Raw genomic sequence first — 25,084 nt, forward strand, 5'->3', positions numbered from 1 at the left:
ATTCCAGCTCAATTATCACATTAACTGGTCGCATTTACCTTCCCCCATAAGTTCGTTGCCTTGCGTTGTTCGATTTCTCGATTTTCAGCAGCTCCAAGTGCATGCCTAGAGCCGTGCATGTTTATCTATAGAAAAAAATAACTATATCAACATCGAATTAAACACAGACTCTCCGGCGCACGATCTCTCTCCAGGTAACACGCTCTCTTTGCACCTTTTGCCGCATTTTGGCAGCTCTTGGCCTGATGCGCGCGTCTCGAGTTTTCAGTTTCGTTCACGACTTCGGCGCGGAAGGCAGCAGCGGCAGCTAAATCCAAAAAGCTACAGCCACAAAAACGATATTACTTTGTGCTCTTTTGTTACGTGTACCTTATACAAAAAAGAGTTAAATTATAAATCCAATTACGTGTTTTACCTGCCCTCATCGTCGTCGTTGTCGCCTGGTGTTGTCGTTTTCATTTTCATTTTCGTTGTCGCCTGTTGTCCACGTTGTGAGCAAGCAATCGCTTTTGGCCAAAACCCGAATCAAGCTAAACAGCTGTTAGCGTTACAGCTGTCAGGGAACATAAAGCCAGCCAAAAATAAAAACAAAGAAAGAAAACAGCAAAACGCGCCTAATATGAAGTCTTAGTTCGTTGCCTAAGTCTTTTGTTTTGTGCGGAGGAGCACGCGAATTTCTGTGCGAGAAACCGAGCAGAGGTGTGTGCAGATACAAATCGGCATAAACAAGACTGTTTACTGGAAACCAGTTGTGCAACTGAGAATCGAATATTCCATTGGACCATTGACAGGCAGCATCCCTTGCATCCGCAACGCCAAAATGGCGCCGAAGAAAGAGGCAACCTTGAGCCAGCAGCAGCAGAATCAGCAGCAGAACCAGCAGCCTGTAATGGACTTCGAAAGGATAAAACGTCACTTTAGCTGGTCGGACCCCAGTGCCATGTGAGTCAGCAATACAAGTTTTAGTCGCATTAACGGGCCCCCTTGATGGCCCATAAAGTAGTCGTTAAGATGGGGAGGCCGAAACGGAACTCTGTTAACAACCATTCCGGCCAGTGTGATTGCCATCTACGAATCATCTCAAGTTCGTTGCCGAAGTCTTCCGAATGCTTTGGTTACCCTAGGCAATACACCTTCAATAAAAAAAAAATAAAAAGTGGTTTCTTCGAGGTCGCCCCCCAAGAACATTGTGTTTTCGTTTCGATTGAATAGAGATGTGTTTTTATTACCGTTTTTTAATCAAAGACCTAATATCTGCTTCACACATTGCATAATAAAAACGCACGTGTTTTCTGTCATTTATTTTGGGACCATCGAAATTGAAAATACATTTATCAGTGAGATTTACCGATCAATGAATAATTAAGTAAGACAAAGCGAAAGATAAGCACAGTCATTACTTTGAATGCCGGCTGGAGGAGCTTGTATTTGGAAAGCAAACGTGAATGACACTTCGATAGGAATGATTTAGGGGGTCCCAGTGCATTGCCCAAGGCTCGAATGACGGGGCCGGGTGAAATGTAAATTCCGACAACTCATTGGAGGGCTGGAATCATCATCAAGCTGGGGAATCGTAAACAGTGGTCGCCTTGCAAATTTTCAATTTTGAAGTGCCTTTTGTCTAACATACTGTGTGTTGTTTGCAAATCCCGCGTCATGCTTATTAAGCGCTGTACCTTAATTGCATTTACCTACTCACTGGCTAAGCAACTGTAGCCACCTCAATGAGCGATGAGTGAAATTCGCAATTACATAAATACGTTGTAAGGTAACAAATTCATAACAAGTTATGGCACATGCGAGCAGCTAACCAAGCTACTATGAGCAACTAAAAGCCTCTGAAGGCTTAAAAATAGAACCCAGGGTCGCAGACAATAGGGCGATGGTACCGAAGAGGCAACGGCTGGTTGGCTTTCAGCACTTTGCATTTAATTTAACTAATTTGAAATTTCAATAATTTCCCTCGTAACAAATCTGCTGGCAGGCAGACACAATAAATGGCAAACAAATGTGTTTTCGCGCAAATTAACGTCCATCATTACCGCAAATCGGCGTCAACTGGGCGATTTTTGCAGCCGAGTGGATTATAACACATCCGGCAAACGTTCGATTTGGCACGATGTGTGAAAAATTATTTTGGCCATAATTCAATACAATTGTACTCACGGTCTGAAATTGGAGGTGTGTGTCCGGTCTGTTCGAAACTCTCAGCTTTTTATGTAAATAAAAATTGGTCATTCATTTATGCTGAGTTTCTTTCATCGTGAATGACATAATATTGGCAACGCATGCGATTCATGGAAGGGCTGTGCTAACCTGAGGCTTAGTTTCCATTATTTCTAACATTATACATTTTTCCAAGATATTCTAGAACGTTTTGGATTATTGGAAAATAAGCATTATGAAAAACTATGCCCTTGAATTTTTAATAATACAACAGCTTCTCACCCCTTTTTAGCTCCGTCTCTGTTGATTGAATATCTTGAATATAATTATATTAGCATCCGAATGGGTTTATGTTTTTGGGCCGGGTCTATAACCGACGCTTCGACGGTCAATCTGACTTTGTTTGTTGCCTTTAACGGTATTTCTCTTTTGATGGCCTTCATTATACAATATCCATCTTACAATCAGCTACGTCACTTCCGCATGAACTAGTTCAGTTGTGAGAGGAATCGAAATATTGGGAAATAACTATGGTTTCGTTGTTGTCAACATGTCAGGTGTCTGGTGGCGTGCCTGTAATTGTTTATTATTGCTCGTATCAGTTGATTGTTGCTGATTTATATGCCGAACCACTGACAGTGCTTTCAGCACGCGTCGAAAGTAAATTTCTAATTGCAGCAATTAAAATGCCAAAAACATTCATCCATAAATGAGAATCACTTCACCTAACTGCGCATTTTTTTTATAGGATAAGAATCTATATCTTTTTGAAGCTGGAATCGAAAAAAAAAAATCTTTGCGTTTTATTCCGTTTGTTGTTTAGTGTTAAAAGCTTTCATAAAAGCTTAAATGATTTAAAGTCGTATATTTTAAATTATTTTACCCTAAACCCGGCTTAAGCTTTTACAAACCGAGCTTCGTTGAGCTTTACAGCTAAATCGTAAAAGCTAAGTGCTACATCACTGTGATATAGTATCGCTAAAGCTTATTTTGCGGCTTAAGCTTTTTATAATTTTATAAATTAACGTACATTAGGTGGAAAAAAACTAAGCTCAATAACCATTTGATTGTCCAGTCGAATGATTATTTCTAAGCACGTTACCTACTCCTTTTCCGCCCTGATCTAATAGGCTTCAAAGGTCAGGTGAAAAAGATTAAGAGAGTATTTTTGAGGGAACAGTCGTGCGAAAGAACGTTCTTTTGAACTTTAGGTTTAGCCATTAAGGTAAACCATTTTACACTAAACTTCCACTTGAGTATAAGTGGAGTCTGTCATTTGCCCTGAAAGGCCACAGAACATAAATACGTAGAATCCACTGTCATCTTAATTGGGAAAAAAATTAAGCATGAGACTCTCATAACGCCTGACAATTGAAGATTTATTTCCGCACTATGCGAGAATTGTAGTGACTTGTGCTTCCCTGAGTAACCCGACGAACTTAAGAATGAGTTTCAGAATTTTTAATACGTGAGTCCAATTTGAATGCCTTTCAGCCAGATCACGTAGACTGAGTGATTGTCCTGAATAAAGTATGTCTCATAAATTACCGACGATTCTTAGGGCCTGATAGGCGTCACCTTTTCCTTGAAGCGATGACGTCATATAATGGCAGCTCTTTTGGTAATACCTCTGAGGTACTTTCACCATTTTCGCAGCACTACAAGAAGCCAAATGCATTGTCTTAGAGCAGCAGTTTCAGTTTCAGTATTTGCTCATGGCATTAACAGCAATTTGGCCAGGCTGCTAATTGGCCCGAAATGTGGTCGAATAGGTGGCCAGCAGACACAAAACATTGCACAATGAGGCCAATCAACTTGGCAAAAATCTGACTCAAATGCCGTGCATTGTGTGCCAAAAAGTTTTCCTCCGATAATTATAGACAGATATCCAAAATGTTGAGCCCACTCCGAGTGCGAGCCGGAGTCCAACATCGCTCGACTAGCTTTCGGTTTCCATTTGATTTGATTTTTATGTAGCCCGTATCTTTTACTCATTTGCCAGTTTACAAAAGACCTTGACACATTTGGGGCTAGTGTGTGTGATTTTGTTTTTTTATTTTTGGTGGCTTTTGGCCAAAATCTTTATAACTTATTCAAGCCAAAGACGAGTCGAGCCAGATTCATATTAAAGGCCAGCTTCATTTCATATTCAAAGTGGACCAAGCAATTACAGCAAGATAGGCAAAAACAAATGAATCGTTTGCTATTTCGTGGTTCTCTCTTGTTTAAGGGGCGTCTGGTACAGTCTCTAATTGTAATTAATTAAGCTGCTTACATTAGCAGCATTTTGCATGTAGCAGCTCAAAAGTAACCGCGCCAAAAACCAAACTCTCGCAGTTGCAAAAATTGCATAATATTTGGCACTTGTGAGTATCGAAAAGCTCTGCAGCAGCTTAAGCTTTATACTCCATTGCTCTGAGCTGCAGTGAGCAAAAATATTGTCTAATACGTCTAATATGAAATATCTTTTTTTAGTATGCGATAAAATATTCATACTCCCCCCTCCTGAAGTATCTATAGATTTTAAGAGCTATTAAAAATAACGTTTAAAATCAATAACCAAAAGAGTTTAAACTTTAAAGAGTTGCCCAAAAAGAGCTAAAAGCCTAATTAATCAAAGGAGTAGTACCGCCTCTGAAAGCCCCTATCCCCTTGCTTCTGAAAACCATAAAAGGCGTAACCAAAATAGGTGATTAGGACACAGTACGAATACGCGAATGAAAACGAGTTTCAAGCGAAAGGGAAATTTTATCGCCGAGTGCAATCCGTTTTACGAGTTTGAAACTGCCGACTCAGACTCATCTCGTCGCGATGCAATTAATTTAAGCCAGGCTGGGGGCTTCTACTACCAGTACGGAATACCAGTACGGAGTGCCTTGCCAGCTTCCCAGCCAGCTTCCTCCTGATCGCAATACCCGACCTTGTGCCCGTTTTCAGAGCAGCATAAACCAAAACAGAGCCAGAGCGAAATGAATTTTTTTTGTCTCAATGGGAAACAAGACTGGCCAGGGAATGGCCGGGCTATAAAGGCGTTGGTGAAGTAAACAATACGAAAATGTAGATTTGAAATGTGCACATCGCACAACCAGACAAAAGGCCAAAACAGAAACCAAGACTCTAAGTAAAGTTGTCGAGAGTAAAATTGATGCCATGGCAAAATCCAAATGTTGTCAACCAATTTCTTTAATACCTTGTTGCCATTTTCGCTGGTCGATGTAACTGTTGAAACTGTCGTCGTTGTTGGTCTTCTCCGCTTTTCCGAGGCGAAGTCAACAAACTGGTCCAAGGCGTGTTGTTGTCGCTGACGCAGAATGACTTGTCAAAAGCCAAAAACAAAGAAACACAAAAGACACATTTAGAAAATTGCAAGCTTAGTTTTTGGGATTAGTGTTGGTCGAGTGTAAGCTAAAAACAACAGTTTCGAAATCTCTGGGCTCTGGAGACTTAGAGATCGAAGGCTTAGATGGCTTATATGGTTTCCACTTGGCTAAGAAGGCGCCTCTTTCTAAATAGGCGCACCATGCGCTGGAAGTTAACTGGAAGGCTCAGTGGATTGTCCATTTGATGACCTGCATTATGACTCATAAAACGCTATAAGGCCATTGCAACATAGCCAAGTTAATGGTGAGGAGCCGTCTGGCTGGATCGGATTTTCAGGGCTCATTAGCACGTTGCTTGTCGTATTCCAAAAACCATGTCAAGTGCGACGACGACGTATTTTGTTTATTTATTTCATGATATACACGCATATTCGCGGCAATTGCTTGTATTTTAACTGCAATTATGTCCATTGCACCGGCAACGAGGATGTTTACAGGCTCATCAGTATCAGTCAGCCGAGAAATTGCTTTTATGCGACTCATTAAATCCCGACTGACAGCCAGGGCGTATGATCAATCTGGAAGAAATAAAAATACTCGGTTTTATTAAATTTCGATTTAGGAGCTCACTTTGGGAGCGAGAGCTGGAGCGGGCATGACGGGCAGATATTATAATGTATAGCATGCGACCTTGCTAGTTAATTGTCGTTTAATAGCAAAAGAAAAAATGTAAAACCGCACAGTGCCGTCGAAAACATCGAATTGATTATTGTATCGCCGGCTTGGCACTGTCCATCCATTGGCCATTGGCCACCTGCTTAAGATGTTCGAGCGCGATTTGTTGCAACACCCGATTTGATGGCACATTTGACCAGAAACACCCACAGCTTTGGGCTAGCTGTGCATTTTCAATGTCAGCATTGCGCAAAAGTGGACAGCTTGGTCTCTTTGGATTTTTTTCTTCTTGTACTTTGGCTTCGTTTTTCTCTAACACAGCAATCGCCCTTAGTCACGCCCTTAACGCCGGCTTGTTAATTTTTTTTTTTTCGACGATGACATTGAAATTGTGCAATAAGCAAATAACAAAATTTTAATATAGACATGTTTATTGATTTTGCGGCCTGGCCAGAGCGAAGCCTGTCCATCACAATCCATCAAAATCGATACAAATCGGACAGACAAAAAGCATTCTTTTTGGCACATTAATTATAGTAATTAAGGTATTTAATTTTGCCTTGGCCAGCGGCGAAAAATATGTGAATAGAGTCGGAAGGTAGCTGATTGCTATCGCTCTATTAATCTATTACTGGCGAACTTTGGTCCAGTTGCAGCTCGCATTACATAAACAACAAAGTAGGCAATCCTAATTAAAAGTGCTCGGGAATTTTAATGAAATTGCAATCGCAATTACAGTTCATGAAATCCGAAAACCAAAGCCAAATGAAGCCATTAACCGATCTGAGAGCTGCAGTGAATGGGTGAGCGGCCTTTTGGGCTGTGGGCTTTTGCAATTCTTGTCGCTCAAAAGTGGGAAGAAGAGCCAGAAGCGCTGAAGGTCGCCGGTGCATTGCATAAGCGCTTAAACGTCACAACAACGACGTAAATAAAGAAAAAAAACCCAAAAAACGGGGCCCTTTTGAGCGGTCGGGTTCCCCCTTTTTTAGGCCCGAAGGTGAACTGGCCGAAAGCTGCCAGGAGCGAAGCCAACAAACCTTGCCAGGTGCGCTCATTCGCGCTCATTCCACAAGCTGCCACAAGCCACTCAATCGCCTCAAGTTGAGTGAACTGGCCAGCGAGTGGAGTGGAATGGCCGTAATGAGCGGTGAGCGCTGAGCGGGCAGACAGGTGTTTTAGCTTTGCTTTGGCTTCGCCTAGCTTTCAGTTGAGTTTCTGGCAGCAAGGCAGCCGCAAGTCCAACGTCTATACGCGTCTTAACTCGCGCTCGAAACGCACGTGCAAAAGTGCAATAGCTTCGCTCCCGCTGGCTCCCTCTCTACCGCTCCACGGCCTGCTCTCCGTCTCTTCCATTGACAAAGTGTAAAGTGCAAAGCTAGCAACGGCGACGCCAACGCCAACGTCGACTCCGACGCAGCATCAGATCTGCTAACCTGGCTCAGTTCAGCTCAGCTCAGCTCTCGGCCATCTACTGGCAGTCAGTCTTAGTCGAACCTTTCAGCGCAACGCAAGTGCCTCGCAGCTTGCTCGGGATTCGCGATTTTTGGGTGAACCCCCTTTGGCTCGAACGATAAGTGGATCGTGTCCGGTACAGACTCAGATATACTACCAACCTGATAGATACATACGTATATGCTAGCGAGCAATTGATCTATCCATCGTGTCCGCGTTCGTTTCCTAAGTCTTTTGTTTGGCGAGAATCCCAGGAATTGGTAGTGGATTATAGCTACAGCGAAACGACATTAAAACTGTTTGCCAACTAAACATACATATTTAGAACGCGAATTGTAAGTGTAAATTTGCTAAACAAACAAATGACTTGGCCGGACTTTTTGGGAATTGCCGAACTCGTCCGCACACGTTTCAGGAAATCGCTGTTCAAACACGCCGAGAAGGCAGGCAAACAGAGCCGAATGGTATTCAAGCAAATAGCAGCGAATGGGGAAGAAAAGTATTCTTTGCTGAAAAACAAATGGCTGCCTGACAATTACTTTGTTCGCCAACTTCCACCGCTCAACCGCCATCATCGTCATCGTTATTATCATCGCGATCCACATCATCAATAACAAAGTGCTGGCTGCTCTTCACGCCCCAATATCCCGGGGCCGGGTATTCTTTATTCAAAATGTTCAAACGCGTGTGCTTCGCACTCGGCATACAAATGGGCGACCACTTGGATCGTCATCGTCTGCCCAAACGCTTTTAGAATGCCTATTCTTCGCCGTATGAGCAATCCCCCTTCCCATTGTTACACTTTTTCGTCCCCTTGGATGATTGCATATTAGAGAAAAATAATAACGAACTGAAAAATGTGTTCATAATACCAGACATTAGCTGCAATTTAAATGGTCTGATGTGTCATTTATGCAACCATTCGGGTCCCGATAATATCGCAAGTGCACTTTTCGTAATTTTCTTTTTATTGATTGCCCCGTTTAGGGGTTTTTTATGGATCGTTGAAGAAGCATTTGGAAAAATACTTGTTCTGCCCCTGCCATTGCGCCATTTGTATTATTCTGGCTGGCTATAACAGACCTTTCGTTGACTATAATAAAAAAAAACACACTTTGGCAAAACAGTTAAAAACGTATCTGAACCTACGACCCCCTTCAGATTTTAGTTAATGGCTGTTTAGAACCTTAGATCACCACATTCCGCCCTATACATGAGGCGGTTGGGTGTGTGTTTTAAGCAAATTAACGACTAACTTCCAGTTTCGCCCACCAGCAGAATGCAACGATAAGAGGTCAACAACAATCCGAGAGCCGCAGGGAAAAATTTAGCTAGTTTTTTTCTAGTCAATCTCTCTCCATGTGTTTGCACTGGACTATCGTTAGCAATTCGAGCAAAGTTCAGTGTAATTAAGAGCTATGACTTTTTGAATTTCCATTGCTCAAGTGCTGACTTATACGAGCGAACAGCGGAGAGAATCGGGCGGTGGAAAAGCTTAATAATAATAACAATTATTCGGAGCGCTTATGTCTTACGATAAACTGCATTCATCGTCATATTTTGTGCACCCAGAGACCTTCGCGGAAGGCCCTGAAATTAGTTGTCAAGGTTTTCTCCCCACCACTTCACCCGATCACCCGTGTGCATTTCCGAACTGTGCAGCATTTTAAGTTTAAACTTGAACTGGTATTTTGGACTTGGGGTTTTTTTCACCGTCTGTCCGTCTTTCTTTCTTTTCGTCTCAGTTCGGTTTCTGCGATTTTGGGGCCTCTCAGTCTCTTTTTATCACGTCGCAGCTATGCTTCGAGCAGAGTTCAAGGTGCCACCAGTCGGCTCAGCAACAGTACGATGACAGTTGCGGCCGGATCTTTGAGATACAGATATAAACGCCATGTAGATATGATTAAGCCGTAAAAATGGTGCGACATTTAATTAATACCAAGGCAGCGCCGCCATTAAGTTAAAGCTTTATATAAATAGCCAGAACTCTAGATAATTCTACTTGCCTAGCTATAACCGATTCAATATGATTGGGGGGAACGATTGTTAGGCTAATTGCGAACAATTTGCATTGCTTTAATCGACTTTAAATGAACGGTTAATACGGTTCCCCTTGATGATTGCCCTGAGTCGCATAACCGATTGAATTAGACTTAAACTGGACTTAATGTTATGGGCGCTGCGGTCACATATTCTATAATGGCTGCCCAGCCTTCCCCATCGTCTAATAGCTTAATAAAGTCAACTTAGCATTCTGACATGTCTGGTTCAAACTAAACTTAAAGGTGACAACCTTTAAGGAACATTAGTGATTCAAGCATGTGGTAATTAACCATTTTTCAAAACTGAATATACATTCCGTGGCGGAAACAACATTTGTTACAGTTCACGTGACCCCTTCTGAACTCCACTTCCCCCGCCCGAGGATTGTGCAACTGTAAGAGCCACAACAATTGAAAAAATTAAATATTAATTGTGGCAATCGGACATTCTCTTTTGAGTTTTGCCAGGAATCGGGTTATTGACTGGAATCGGACTCTGGACTGGTTTGGGGAACAGCAACTGGAGCAACCACAGCAACTAGACCAGAGCTACTCGCCAGACGATAAGGTTTGCTTAGTTCCCTGCCAATGGCTGTAAACTGCGGACCAATCAATCCGATCTGTCTGGATTATCTAATACTAGTTTAGTGCGGGTGACTAGTGCTCGACTATTTATTTTTGGCCACCAGCCACTGGCTTCAGAAAAGTCTAAAGACCTGTTGCAGAACCAGTTGCGAGCCACCACCAGTCGACTGGTTTGCCATTTGCAGAAATGCCCAAAAGCCCGCCTCGAAGAAGTCGAAGAAGTGGCTGCCACAACTTAAAAACTGTGTCGCACACTGTTGCACGAGGCACAGGCATACGTGCCACAAATTATGTCATCGGAAAAGCCAGTCGAGGAAAATGAAAACTGCCTGAAAAGCGCCAGTCGAGGCGAAGTGAACGAAAAGAGGCCTGCCAATAGAGATCGAAAGTATAGGCCTCGGGCCAAAGCAGTTCTAACAAGCTTGGCCTGCCTTCGGGGGCCGTCCCAATGTCTGTCACATGTCTCAGTGGATTTTGGCCAACGAAATAGCTGGCTTAATGCCACACACGTAGCCATATCAGCATGCGAGCCACATAAAGAGTTTTAATTTTAATCAGCAGGCCTAAATGGGTTTTCCTGTCTGCAAAGAGTGCGTCGCAGCTGCTGAAAAGTCGTCCAGCGGTTGCATTGTGATTGCCTCATTGAAATTTAAATTGTATATGAATAAACTTATTCATGCATTGTCTGAGCAGTGTCTGCAGCTGGCTGAATGCTTTCATGCTCGAGCGACCTGCTGATTGCTCAATGTACGGTCCAAAGTGGCTTTATGGGTTTAAACTATTTTCCCGATTGAACAAGTTATACTTTTATACATTTCCAAATGCCTGGTTCATTCAATACATTTTATTATTTATTGCCAATTTGCCAATTCTCTGGTGACTCATGAGGAGGATGTTTTTGTGTTCTCCACTTAGCACATCCGATGACGAACTTGTAAACACTTTAAGAAAATTTTCCGCTGCTCGGGAAAGCACCGGAAAGACATTGCATGCCAGCTTCTATTGACCTTGGCAACGCACTCGGCATGCAAACTAAGCATCAACAATCAGTTGTTAAGAACTCGACTCGATTGTTTTTGTTTCTCCTGCCTTGTTTTGAAAGCTGAAACTCCAATACTGAAAAACATCTCCAAGTAGCTGGAGAGTCATGTCCAAAAACATACTGAATCCAATGTCAAATGCGTACATTGCTTTCGGACTCAATTATTATTGTTATTATAGCAGTTGTTGTTACGCTGAACTAAGCGGCTTTTGGCCCGTTCGCATATCGAATCGCCGCTGCCCCCTCAAGAAACACACAGTTCACAGTTTTCTTTGAATCGTATAATGCTCTGCACTCACATAGCATGACTTGGCGCAATGATGTGGCCATTATACAGAGACAACAACAACAGTGGCAAACACCGCAAGGTGTTGATTGTATAATGTGTTTTGAGTATCGATTTAATGTGATCGGGTAGTCATATCCAAAGTGGAATGCGACTCACCGGTACGGAGAATCTGCTTTCTTGGGGAGACTTATTCTTTTGGGCAATCAGCTTGGTGAATCGGCTAATTAAGCTCCTTAGGAAGGGGAGTCGTTGAGGAATTCTTACCCATCCCATCGACAATCACCCAAGATGACTGCACAAAATTCCGAAGCGATCAGTGTACAACATGACGTATGCGCAATGCGCAGTGAGGTGAAAGAAACAAAAGCCGGGCTAACACACAACGCAAATAAATGCCCCGGCAAGCTCGGCAATCGCGGCAAGCCCTCCAAAGTCCGGCCAATGTATAAATCAAACAACAATTTACGCTCAAACATGATTATTATTTATACATTTCAGCAATGTGTGCCTGAAACACATAAAACACAGCCTCACATCCACCTGGGCAAAAGATTGCAAAAGATTGGTCTCTAGCCTGCCCAGCAGCGAAGTAAAAGTAAACGCTTAACAAAGTAACTAGCATTAGACAAAGGCAAATAAAACATAAGAAATAAACAGTGAGCGGTAGGCAAAAGCAAACAAAGCAACACCCACCTCCGGAGCACCAAAAAAAAAAATAAATAAAATGCTGATATCAACGTAAGTAAATTCGTGGGTAAACGTGCCGAGATTACGGCCATAAATTGCAATCAAAGCGCGAAACAAACGCAATCATTTTGTAGTTTTTTCCCCTATTTATTTTACTTTTTTTTGACCCACTGATGTTGACCCACTTGTGGCCGAGTCAATCGCTGTCTATCAGTCATTGGCTGAATTCGGTTTTGTCTTCCAGTTTCCTGCTGTCAACGCCCGATCTCGGCTTTAACACTTGTCGCCCCATTAACATTGCATAATTGAGCCTCGAGCTGATTTGGCTTTTCCAGCGCTTCGCCCTTTTGCGGCCATATTTTGTGTCTTTTTGCTGTGTTTTTTTTATGTTCAACTCTACCTTTGCATATTTGCGAGCGGGGTTGAGCCAAAAATACGACCGCATTTCTCGGCGGGGCGAACAAGTTTCCAGTTTGTTGTAATTATGTCAAATTCCAATGGGCCAATTGCATAATCCCCGGCCGTATCATAGCCATCGCGATTGCCATTGCGAATTCATCTTCTGGCAGTCATTCCAACTCATCTTAGCTCATCTCTTCATCTTCACTTGAGCTCCGCCACTCGATTTAAGTGAGACAATGTCTGGGTATCTCCCGCAGACTGTTATTCATAACAGCCCGCTGATTTATTTGGCAAATGACGGGTCTGTCATTTCAATGGCTTCCTCGTTGACTTAAGAATAGAATCTCATAATTATGTGCCACCGACAAGGCAAGCTAAATAGTACAACAAAAGTCAATTACACGGCATTTTCATCTTCCGCGTGTGGTCGCACTTGTATGGAAATGGCAAAAAGGTGTTTTGCCTACCAATACCCTGTTACCAATAGCCGGTTCGTATGGAATTCCCCCACAAAGTCTGGTCGCAAGATCCCACCGCTCCGCTTGTTCCTTGGGGATCGGCGTGCTTAAAATTCCACTCAGTACCACAATCGATGCGTGACAGACTCCCGGGCTTTCAGCGGAGCCAGGAACAGTTCAAGTGCCACAATGTTGTTTACCTGGCTTTCCGTGCCTCTCCCTGGGCTGATTACCGGCGATTAGCCGGCTCAATCATCAATGAAATCGCTGCACGAAATGCATCTTTAACTCTTTGGTTGTGTAACAGCTTAGTTCCAAGACTCGGCTTTCTAAGGCAGTCTTAATCTTAAAATGACCTCACTGATCGGTACTTTGGTGGGAGTCACTCTGAACTTTGTAAGTCTACCGTATCCGTTTTATTTTTATTTTGCTTGCTATTTGCTGCGATAATTATAGGCGGCTTGCATTCTAAAGTCCGCACATTTTAGACACCGGGCAAAATGGCGACGGAAGCGAAAATGTGTCAGTTTGGGCTCATTGGTGATTTCGCAAACTGGTTTACGGGATGTGACGCATAAATATCGTTTCGGGGAATGGGTCCATTAAGCCAGCAAAATAAGTGCCTTTTGAGAAACTATTAAGTGTTTTCCCGTCGATAACTCAAATAGTTGTAGTCAAGCCCTGCCGATTTCTCACGCCCCGTCACAGGCTGGAGAAATCAGGCAACAAAGCCAGAAAGAAAAATTTTTCAAAATATAGATAGAGCTGCATGCATAAATAGCGCTCTAATAGTTAATTAAATTATCAATAAGCATTAACAAACAAAAACACACACACAAAACGACAGTGTGGAGGCCCACATTTTTGGCCATAAATGTCAAGCACAAAAGTGAAGAGAGGAGGAAAAAATGTCGGTTTGTTGTCATTATAAAAAACTACCTGGCCTGACCTTGTCCATTGTTGACTGTGCGCACACGAATACACAGACGAGCGAACCCATTGATTTACGCAACCTGCGAGTGTTGGCTTTTCGGCTGTGACTAACTCCGGCGGACACAGTACGCAAATCGAAAGACTCAGGCAACGAACTTGAAACGCATTTCGTCAACATCGTCGCACCGGCTGGAATTGCAGCATATCGTTTGTGAGTGCGTTTCGTATTCAGAATCCGTTGGGCCCAGCCCCGAAATATGCAAATATTTGATAGGCCGCATAATAAAGCTACTTTATTTTCACTGCAAGCCCGCGCGCTATATTCGAGGATGTTTGCTCTCCACTCAGACCGTCGTCGTCCATTGGGCAACCGGCATCGCATCGCATTTCATCTCATCGTGTCTCGTCTCGTGCCTTTAAATAAAATGCAAATATTTGATTCAAATTGTCTGTTTATCTTAACGAGAAGTAACGCAATCGATTAGCAAAAACTCGAGGCAACCTTTCCGAAAATCGAAGTCAAATCGTTTTTGAAAGCGGCATCAGCAACAATGGCAACAACAACAGCGATCGAATGCGTTCAATCAGTGACCTTGAACTAGTTTCCCCCTTCCAGCCAGTTATTTATTTATTTATTTTGGAGTGTGTGTTTCGTTTCTCGTTTTTTTGGTATGACTTGCTCGTTTGCCGTCGCCGCTAATGATATGAAAGCCCCAAATAAAACAGAAAAAAAGAAATAGCTGGCAGTCAAAATATGTTAAAGAGGTGCGAATGTGATTAATTGCAGGCAATTATTAACTTTCTTCTTCGTGTTCGTCGGCCAGACCGTGGCTAACAATGCAGCTAACCTTGACCCAAAATCGAAGGAGCTTTTTCCCACCAAATATTTGCGATATGATGCGACGAAGCCAGTGCGTGCAGCTCGACGCTAAAAACTGCATGGGAAATTGCATAATGGGCGATGCCGATGCAAATGCAAACGGCGCGGTATGGCAGTTTGCATATTTGCTTAACGGCTGACCAACTTGGTAGTGGATGGCTGTTGGCTGTTGGGCAATCCACCAAAGCCAAAGCTGGTCGGACCAGACCTGGCCAAAACCGAATACCAAAAACCATTGCGGCTCCATACCGATTTGCTCTGTGCGCATTCACTTCGCTGAAACTTCGGCCTACCAAGTGGCCAAAAAGCGCGTTGGGTAAGAGACGTCTGCGAGTGCTCCAACCTCTCGGCGTGTGCAAGTATCTTTGTGTGCCTGCGCCGGACTAGGTATAAATATCGAAATGAAAAGTATTGCTAAGTTGGTCCATTGTTGTTGCTGTTTTTCTCAGTTTTTTTGTATGCTTTTTTTTTTGCAATGTGTGCCGCTGACATAGTTTTGATGGCAACTCAATGAAGCATAGACCATCTACAACACACTCCCTGACCACTGCCGGCTGGTTCAAATGCAAATTTAATCATTAATCGTTATGCAAATAAGCTGTGCGAGAGCAGGAAGTTACTAATGTCCAATGACAATTCAAAATTCTATGGATATATTAAACAACTCGAGTGATCAACAATATTGCAGAGAGTCTATAATTAAAAGTGGTTGTACTGCAACTTTTTATTACATTGTAACTTGGCTTACTGTTTTGAGCCAACTCTTTAAGTGCTTCTGTTCATTGAAATTCAAAAAGTGATTAACTATCTTTGTCTAATACCTTTTTAGGTTGCTGTTTCGCATGTTAAGTCGCTCACCTGCTTTTTCTGCCTACTGTTTGAATATTTTAATCATTTTAATAGAGGCAAAATTTGTATTTTTTGTGAATTTTTTGATTTATTCACTTTTTGAAGTTTTGCCCCTTATTTTGTGTACACCTAAGGAATGGAAATTTCCAAAGATTCAGAGCTTCTTAGATTATAATTAATTATAAAGTGATTATATTTTTTATTGGCTTTTGAATAATTATATTTTCCTTTTCAGCATTTCCACAGACTCCGCCATGACGGCCACAAACAACGATGGCGGCACACAGCCCAATGCCGTGGCAGCCTGGGGAGCTCCGGCAAACGGTCCCCGGAACACACAGGCCGCCGTATCCGTGAGACATGCCTTCAAGGCCTACGGCAAAAAGAAGAACGCCAACCAGGTGCTGAACAACCTCAACATGACTGTGCCCAAGGGAACAATGTGAGTAATGTGGGATCCGGGGAGTAAGCCATCAATAAAAGTGAAATGTTGACGGCTCAATTTAGCAAGTTAATAAAATAGAAACGGCGAAAGTAATTAGCACTTAATTTGTGACCGACTTGACTGAGTTGATCTGTTAAGCTCGAATCGTATGCTGGAAGCGATTTCCTTGTGGATGCGATTTAATTGCACGGTTACCAGATCGCTCAGATCGCCGTAGAATATATTTATCAGAGGTCACTTGGCTATGCTCGGATGTCTAATTGCGAGTTTTATATGTATATACGGCAAACCTGTTCAGTGTGGTCATGTAATTGAAACGGCATTTTTGCATGATAATTCGATGCCGCTAACGAGGGTCGATAGGGAAGTTCTCCAATGTGATCTAAGGAGAGATGCCCCCGTAGCAGTGTCTTGATCCCAATTAAGCTGCTTCCCAACTGACGTCAATGCCACGGCTAATTCCACACGTCCTAACAATTAATCCAAAAGCCAATTCGTATGCCAGACAGTGAGGTTATATGGGAGGATAATCGCGAATAAAACCAATATGCCCGGCAATATTGATCGATTAACAGTCCGAAGCTGGAAAGCGTCATTGAGATTTCGAATTGTTTGTCTGTTTGTTTGGCGTCTTCTTGGGCGTCCGCATGTGCCTGGTGTTTATCTATTGCCATCTCTGTCGCGGTACATGTGGCTATATCCATTATAATGGAGCCTCTCCCGTCCGACCCCACCACACCTCACGTGCCTCGTTCTGTCTATCGCCCCGCAAAGACCCCATATGCGGTTCATGAATTTTTCCCTTATTTTTTTTTTTGGCAAACATTTAGGGGCCATAAAAATAAAGTCGTAAATAATTTTTTGTTTCTTGGCTGTGTTTGGCATTGATATGGCTTGAACAGATACGTTATTAATTTTTGTTTGTTTCTCGTTTTCGCCATTCTGACTTTTTTATACGTCGAATAAAAGCCGTCAATCATGTCGTAACGGAATTTTATTCTACCATAAGCCAAGCAGTGAAACCAGCCAATGTGCAGCAGTCTTGACCCAGTTAGGAGCGCGGTTCGTTCAGCTTTGACCTAGGTCAGGTCAGTAAGTTAGTCATAACTTTAAGCCAAGTCAACGAACTGCAGGCGACTGGCCAAATCGCTTTCGGGGGGCTTTCAAAGTCAGCGATTATGTCAATTAAAAACTGGCTAGCCAAGCCGGAGATTTTAGACACAAACAGGCACTCCTCCCTAGGGGCCATATCAGATGTATTTCGTTTTTTGATTCGTTAAATGGCGCGGCGTGCTAATTATAATAATAAATCCAATAACAGGCCAAAACGTGCGACCTACGTGCTGCAATAGTTTGTCAAAGGCCGAAAACCAACCCAAAACACACAAAACTCAAAACCCAAAATCCAGAGACGAAAACACACGAAACAAACTAACAGAGTGATAATCACAATAATCACCGCTACGAAGTTCATCGTGATAATGATAATGCCGACGATGTAGAAACGGTCTTCCACTCCACAAAAAGAGGCGGAGTTTTTTTATTTTCGTTGATAGCTGACTGTGAAAAGACACAGCTACTTTTCAAGGTGAACATTTCGAAATAATTCAACTTGAACTGCTGGAATTAACATTGACATCGCGGCAGACACCCCACGTTACATATATAATCTTGTTTTTGGTGGCGACAGTTTTCGTGCTGAAATGGCAAAGCATTTTCTTTCTTTCAAGCACATTTTTCGCGCAATTCTTCCATTGCTCTGTCATGGTTGGCCGCCTGACCCCTTGGCGACCTCCGGAACAAGTCTGTCCAAAAATTTGCGTATATATTATATTAATCACATTCTGTTCTCTCTACTCCAGTTATGGACTCCTGGGAGCCTCTGGATGCGGCAAGACCACTCTACTCTCCTGCATTGTGGGCCGACGCTACTTGGACTCTGGAGAGATCTTTGTGTTGGGCGGCAAGCCAGGCACTAGAGGATCTGGAGTGCCCGGAAAACGCGTTGGCTACATGCCCCAGGAAATCGCCCTCTATGGCGAGTTCTCCATTCAGGAGACAATGATGTACTTTGGCTGGATTTTTGGCATGGAGACCAAGGAGATCATGGAGCGGCTGCAGTTCCTGCTGAACTTCCTCGATCTGCCTTCAGAGAAGCGTCTTGTCAAGAATCTGAGTGGCGGACAACAGCGTCGCGTTAGTTTTGCAGTGGCTTTGATGCACGATCCCGAGCTGCTAATCCTTGACGAGCCCACCGTGGGAGTGGATCCCCTGCTGCGCCAGAGTATCTGGAATCACTTGGTGCACATCACAAAGGCGGGTCAGAAGACGGTCATCATTACCACACATTACATTGAAGAAGCCCGACAGGCGCATACGGTAAGGACCAATATTTCTTCAATCATGTTTGCAAATAATTTGACAATGTATCTTTCAAAATAGATTGGTCTTATGCGATCTGGCCATTTGTTGGCCGAGGAATCCCCCAGCGTCCTGCTCTCCATGTACAAATGCATCAGCCTGGAGGAGGTCTTCCTCAAGCTCTCCCGCATCCAGAGCCAGAAGGGCGACGTAACCCATGTTAACTTCAGGTAAGGTTCCCACCCAGGGACTGACAGCATGCAGCACTGACAGTGGCTAACCGGCACCGGCACTCAAAATCTAATCCTCACTCCAAATCTCAATCTGACTCTTCCCCATCCAACACTCGCATGCTCGCAATCTGTGTTCCACCCTCCATCTGTCACCCTGTGTGTTTTGTGATCATTTCGGGAGTAGTAACAACATCTCGTTGCACGCCATGGCCTTCGGCAGCAAGATGGACAAGCCCAGTTCCAGTCAGGAGGGCGGTGTGGTCGGTCTCAACTTCCACCAGAGCAAGGAGGTGCTCATCAACGACAGCAACGGATCAATTTACACGGTTCGTGTGACTGCCTCTCTTGAAAGACCTGTTTTAATGTATTTTCCAAATTCTTTGGTATTAGCTCAACCAGGAGCCGTACAGCCCCCCGCCCTCGAGGCGAAACAACAATCCCAATGACGAGGAGAGCTGCCAGGACTGCTACGCCAGCCTGTGCAAGGTCACCTCCAAGGGCAAAATTCGCGCCCTGCTCACCAAGAATATGTTGCGAATGTGGCGTAATGTGGGCGTAATGTTGTTCATCTTTGCCCTTCCAGTCATGCAGGTGATCCTCTTCTGCTTGGCCATTGGACGCGATCCTCAGGGCCTTAATCTGGCCATAGTCAATGGGGAGATGAATAATACGGTAAGAAATAAGACCTACAATACTTGGCCAAGCATGAATCTGAAAAACTTTAAATTTATTATCCATTAGGAAACCTGCTTCTGGGAGGATGGCTGCCACTTTGCCAACCTGGGCTGTCGCTATCTGAATCACCTGAATACGAGTGTAGTTAAAACATATTATACGGACTTGGAAGAAGCTAAAGCAGCCGTTAGAAAAGGTGATGCCTGGGGCGCCTTGTACATTAGCGAGAACTTCACGGATGCCTTTACCGCTCGAGCTGCCCTGGGACGTGACTCCGATGACGAAACCATCGACCAGTCTGAGGTGAAGGTATGGCTAGACATGTCCAACCAGCAGATCGGCGTCATGCTCAATCGGGACATCCAACTGGCGTATAGAGACTTCGCCATGGGCCTGCTGGGGCAGTGCGGCAACAATCCCAAACTGGGCGATGTGCCCATTCAGTTCAGGGATCCCATCTACGGCACCATGAATCCCTCGTTCACCGACTTCGTGGCTCCGGGCGTGATCTTGACGTAAGTCTTGCTGTTGACTCTTTTATGACTGTGTCATTAATGTTTTTAATTGTTTAATAGCATTGTTTTCTTCTTGGCTGTGGCTTTGACGTCATCCGCTCTGATCATTGAGCGTACTGAGGTAAGACCAAAACCAAAACTGCTTCCGTAATTATGCAAAATATTATATAAAGGTCGCCAGATAAATCTTAAAAATATCCATAACAGAGAAGAACTTTAACAAATCAAACATTATTGCAGGGCCTGTTGGATCGATCCTGGGTGGCTGGTGTGTCCCCCGGCGAGATCCTGTTCTCCCACGTCATTACCCAGTTCGTGGTCATGTGTGGACAGACCACCCTTGTGCTCATCTTCATGTTGGTTGTGTTCGGAGTGACCAACAACGGCGATCTCTTCTGGGTGATTGTGCTGACCCTGCTCCAGGGAATGTGTGGTATGTGCTTCGGCTTCCTCATCTCCTCAGTCTGCGAGCTGGAGCGGAATGCTATCCAGTTGGCGCTGGGATCCTTCTACCCCACCCTGCTGCTGTCCGGCGTGATCTGGCCCATTGAGGGCATGCCCGTGGTGCTGAGGTGAGTCCGAAGACTGATTTCCGTATTTCTGGAGCTAATGTAATATTTTATACTTCACAGATACATTTCACTGTGCCTGCCTCTGACACTGGCAACCTCATCGCTGCGCTCCATCCTGACACGCGGATGGGCGATACTGGAGTCCGATGTGTACATCGGCTACCTGAGCACGCTCTCCTGGATCCTGGGCTTCCTGGTGTTGACGCTCCTCGTGCTGCGAGCAAAGCGGGGCTAGGACCACCAGATTGGAGCATAATTTTAGATGCGTACTTTAGATTGCGATTAGTCGTCCTCGTCGTCTTAGTTAGGTCCTCCTCGGCTTTATTCTTCACCTTCCTTTCCTCTATTTTCATACCTTTGTACGTTTATTACTCTTTTATTTCTTTCGATCTTTTCTGCCCAAAACGTCATAAATTATTTAAGCAATGCGCTGGTTTCCTTAGCTTTCCACCCCGCACCCTGTTTATGTATGTAAGTTAAGTCCTGCACGTTTCGTAGTTTCGTAGTAAAGCGTAAGGTTTAGGCACCTAAATGAATTGTTGTAAATATTTTGTGTCACGAATTCAGTAATCTGTTGCTAGATGTCCATTATTTGCAACCCTCTGTTCTAGACCTTTTCTCGATTCCAAAACGGGCAATTTATTACACAAACAACAACTAATTTTATATATTTTTCAATGGACTGTGATTGTTTTTATTTACATATTTCACGCGAATACACGTAGGGCAAGCCTAAAGAAAAACAAAAAGATTAAGAAAAGCGAGCAAAAACAATGGTGGGTTTTGTTAGTAACATTAAGTAGCTTAAAACATTTTTTGTATGGGTTTAAGTTTTTAAGGTAAAACATAATTAAATACAATAATGTACACTACCCTAAAGAATAAAAACAGAAATCAATTTCAGGAAATATTATGCACACAGCATAAGTATTTCACAACGAACAAATGAAAAGACATTTGAAAAAAAAACAAACAACGAACAAGTTAAATGAAAATGTTAATATTTAAGTATGACAAATCTTTAACTATGTGAACGCAGTTATGTATAAAAAACCAATAAAATATGAATAAAAATAAATGGTAATTTATTTAAATTAGTATTAAAAACTGTGGTTATTAAATATAGTTTTTCAAATACACGTTAATCGAAATCGAGGGCGCCATTCAGAAATCCACGTTTTGCAACTCTGCCTCTGACATTCCATATTTTTACTGATAGTTGCAGAATGTTGATGGAATTACAGCAATTCAAAACGAAAAATGGATATATTTACTCATAATTATATCGAATTAACATCGTTTTTTTTTAAATTCGTTAAAAAAATTCGACCTTGCCTGACTGGCTTGAAAATGTTATATTTTTCCACTGCTTATCAGCACTGTTATCACGTTATCGATAGATATCGTGAATGTGTCTCATCGCTAGTCACAGCTGATTGAAAAAACAAAACAGAACCCGTATCAGAAAAATAATAACAAAGAACTAACGTATTGGATGGAATTTGGCCATAAGAAATGGACAAATCCAGGTTTAGTGCCTACGATAAGTTTATAGGATTCGTAGAGCAGCTGCGGAATACAGAATGCAGGTGGGTTTTCTAAATGGAGAGTACTTTTTTGTTGGTAGGGGACCGGCAACAGTTTGTTGTTCATTGCAAAATTTGTAAATATGGATAAAATTCAGCTATCCTACCATACATATTAGGGAAACATAAAGATAAATAAATGATTCCGTTCATTGGGTATGCCCCTAACACTAATGTAGAATCATTATTAATAGGCTGCATCCGTTATGACATCATTACACATGCCATCAATTACTAATATTTTTACATTTTTTGCAGCCAAAAGCAAAAGATTGCCTGCTTTCAGCAGATTGCAGAATGCATAATGTCCCCTTCACTTGCGGGTCACATCAACTATTCGGCCCACTGTGGGACAGCTACCAATGTACTGCTGCTCTTCTGCGAGGACCTCGACTCCGTGGTGCGGATGAGCGCTGAGGAGAACCTGAACAAGATCTTCCGGGCCCTGGAAAAGACACGAGTCAGTCGGGTATTGATGGACCTTTATGGAGAAATCAAAAGAAATGGCAATCAAAGGTGAGTCATTTAAAAAACACTACAAATTTAGCAACTTCTTAACGTACTTCTTCTCCATAGATCCCTGCGGATTTGCCTAAATCTGTTTTCCTACTACGCCCCACAAATAAAGGAGAAGCACATAAAGTGGTATGCCCTTCGACTCCTCCAGTGTATGTCAAACATTTCCCAGCGCAAGGAAACACTGCTCCAGGAGACTCTCTGCGAATTTGTTAAGAATTTTGGGCGCTATCTTCAACAGGGTCTTAGTGATACAGAGACGGTTAAACTGTTTGATGTAAGTGGTCTTCGCTTATCCCTCCGAATGCTGTTCTTCGATGTGTTTACATTTTTGTTTGCCCTTGCAGATATTTGTGGATAATATTGGGTCCGACTGTGCCGTCAAACGCCGTTGCTCTGCCCAAAATTGCATTAGTTTGATAGAGCATGCACGCAATAGAGGCATGATGGCCCGGCATGGGCTCCACAAAGTGATGGGTAAGAGCTGTACGAAACCGGAAATGAAGCGCACGATGAGAATAAATAGCAAATTTACCGAAAAGCATTGCAACCAATCCGCAGACCGTCATAGATTAGAACGTGAACGTGATTAGTTACTTGCAGCAGAAGCCGTTTTAGTTAAAAATCCAAAATGTCGATAGAAAATATCTGTAGTATTGAGCAAAGTCCATTTGATAACTAGTTTGATAAGTGTAGGCATTTTTAAACATAATCTGTATGTATAGTTTTAAGTTAACTAATCCACGACTCTATGGAAATCTCTACAATAGCTTTTAGTCATTTAACACATTTTCGCCTGAACATGTCCAGCAAAACTCTCTGTATTCTCATCAATAATGAAAGTTGCGTTTAAAAAGCGTGTAACGGCCGAATGCTAAGCCCACCTGTATCAGCATATACATATATTGTTAGGTAAGCTCGCGTAGTTGGCTAAAAAATGTTTTTAATATTCTAAAAAGCCGCAAATCCATGAAAAATACCATTTTAGAATATAAAACCGTTGAGTCGCCAACTACGTGAGAGTGGGCAGCGAGGAAAGCTTTTCGGGTCTATTTCAACTGGTATTGTGAATGCAATCACAGTCATGGGTTTGTTTGTCTGTGGTCTGTGGATGGATACTGGCGCAGGAAACAGGATTCAGGGGCAGAGGCAGGTTACAGTGAAGAGGTGGCACAACAAAAGTAACTAGAGGGTTGATATAATTTATATTTCTATATTGCTGTTGGTTGCCTCTCGCAATCGATGAACGAACCATGGAATATATTTTTGTTGCGATTTGTTTTGATTTTAGACAACGATACCGGGGAAGTTTTTATTTTAGCATTTGCTGACTGCCGAACTGCAGCAATGACTGCAACGGCAACAACAAAAGTCATGGAAACGTTGGCAATGTAAAAATGCTGAAAAATTGCAAACACAAATCATTTTTTATTGAATTTTCATGAGAATATTATTGGCAAACATCGAGGAAAAGGTAAATGCACCTTAGTTACAGTTTCAAAAGTGTCTTTTTGTTGCTCTGCTCTGTAAATTCGCTATAAAAGTGAAGAATCCAACCATTTCTATCATAACGAGTCCACTTTAGGATTGCCAGAGCTAATGGAATTCGCAAACAACATATTAAAGTGGCAAGAGCGATCGGTAAAAGTGATTTATAAAAGTTGATTACTTTTGGCTTTCATATGGGAAAATTTAAATTGTGACCACACCGAAGCCCATATAAATTAAGCTTTGACTTGACTTTACCTTTGCTCTTTTCTTGTCCAAATGTTTACCTTCAAATCAACTCCTTCAACTACGTTTCCGGCCCTCGCAGCCCCCTCTGCAGTCGACTGGCCTTCTAGTCCTGTGTCAACTTTATGCCACTTCTCGGCAAAAGGCACAATGCCAGGCAACTCTTCAGCGCATCCTTATACAGTCTGGCGCCTCTTTTTATGGGCACCCATCATAGCATCACAGAAGCAGTACTTGTGCTGCCTGTATCCCGGTATGCCCCAACAAACAGACGCAGAAGTACGGCCCTTGATCCTTAGACCACTGAGTCCTCGTCCCCCTGCCAACCTCAGCCCTTCCTTCCCCAACATACCCGTTTGTTTGTCTCTGTCCGTAGACGAAATGAAATTTATGCACTTGGACACTTCCATGCAATAATTCATGCGAAATTGAATCAGATATTCATTCCTGTGCAGCTTTAAAGCGGATAATCAACGTTGTAAACAAATGCAAGCGGAACGGGGCCAAGCCGAGGGTGGTGGCAGAGTTTGTGATGCACCCTGACTGATGCCAAGCTAAACAAAAATTGCAAATTATTTATCATGTCAACTGTGCCACCATAAATAGTGCCCTTCAAGTGGCCGTTCTCTGAACACTTTTTACAAATCTGTGATTGCCTCACTCAAGA

At 42.9% G+C, this 25,084-nt stretch overlaps 2 protein-coding genes across 6 annotated transcripts in view; both read left to right on the forward strand.

Moving 5' to 3' along the window:
* Window positions 1-274: 274 nt before the first annotated feature.
* On the forward strand, window positions 275-21,659 carry LOC6501357 (ABC transporter G family member 20). 4 transcript variants are annotated; one of them, XM_014911522.3, is made up of 11 exons: window positions 7,368-7,948; window positions 12,070-12,309; window positions 16,016-16,222; window positions 18,088-18,604; window positions 18,668-18,816; window positions 19,004-19,145; window positions 19,210-19,491; window positions 19,561-20,009; window positions 20,070-20,130; window positions 20,250-20,581; window positions 20,642-21,659. In XM_014911522.3, the coding sequence occupies exons 2-11, from the start codon at window positions 12,296-12,298 to the stop codon at window positions 20,814-20,816; spliced, it is 2,328 nt and encodes a 775-aa protein (XP_014767008.1). In that variant the 5' UTR covers window positions 7,368-7,948; window positions 12,070-12,295; the 3' UTR covers window positions 20,817-21,659. The 4 variants fall into 4 exon arrangements, with proteins under 4 accessions (XP_001955064.1, XP_032308401.1, XP_014767008.1 ...); XM_014911524.3 differs by having other exon boundaries at window positions 19,040-19,145; XM_001955028.4 differs by lacking the exons at window positions 7,368-7,948; window positions 12,070-12,309 and adding an exon at window positions 275-942.
* A 354-nt stretch (window positions 21,660-22,013) lies between these two features.
* The window catches only part of LOC6501358, a 38,785-nt gene continuing 35,714 nt past the window's right edge, over window positions 22,014-25,084 (forward strand). For both annotated transcript variants that reach the window (XM_001955029.4, XM_032452522.2), the window contains exons 1-4: window positions 22,014-22,170; window positions 22,426-22,683; window positions 22,744-22,960; window positions 23,031-23,160. In XM_001955029.4, coding sequence (XP_001955065.3) covers window positions 22,097-22,170; window positions 22,426-22,683; window positions 22,744-22,960; window positions 23,031-23,160 — 679 coding nt within the window. In that variant the 5' untranslated portion in view covers window positions 22,014-22,096. The remainder of the gene's footprint in view (window positions 22,171-22,425; window positions 22,684-22,743; window positions 22,961-23,030; window positions 23,161-25,084) is intronic.

The sequence above is a fragment of the Drosophila ananassae genome, chromosome 2L (genome assembly GCF_017639315.1).
Source record: "Drosophila ananassae strain 14024-0371.13 chromosome 2L, ASM1763931v2, whole genome shotgun sequence".
NCBI classification, from domain to species: domain Eukaryota; kingdom Metazoa; phylum Arthropoda; class Insecta; order Diptera; family Drosophilidae; genus Drosophila; species Drosophila ananassae.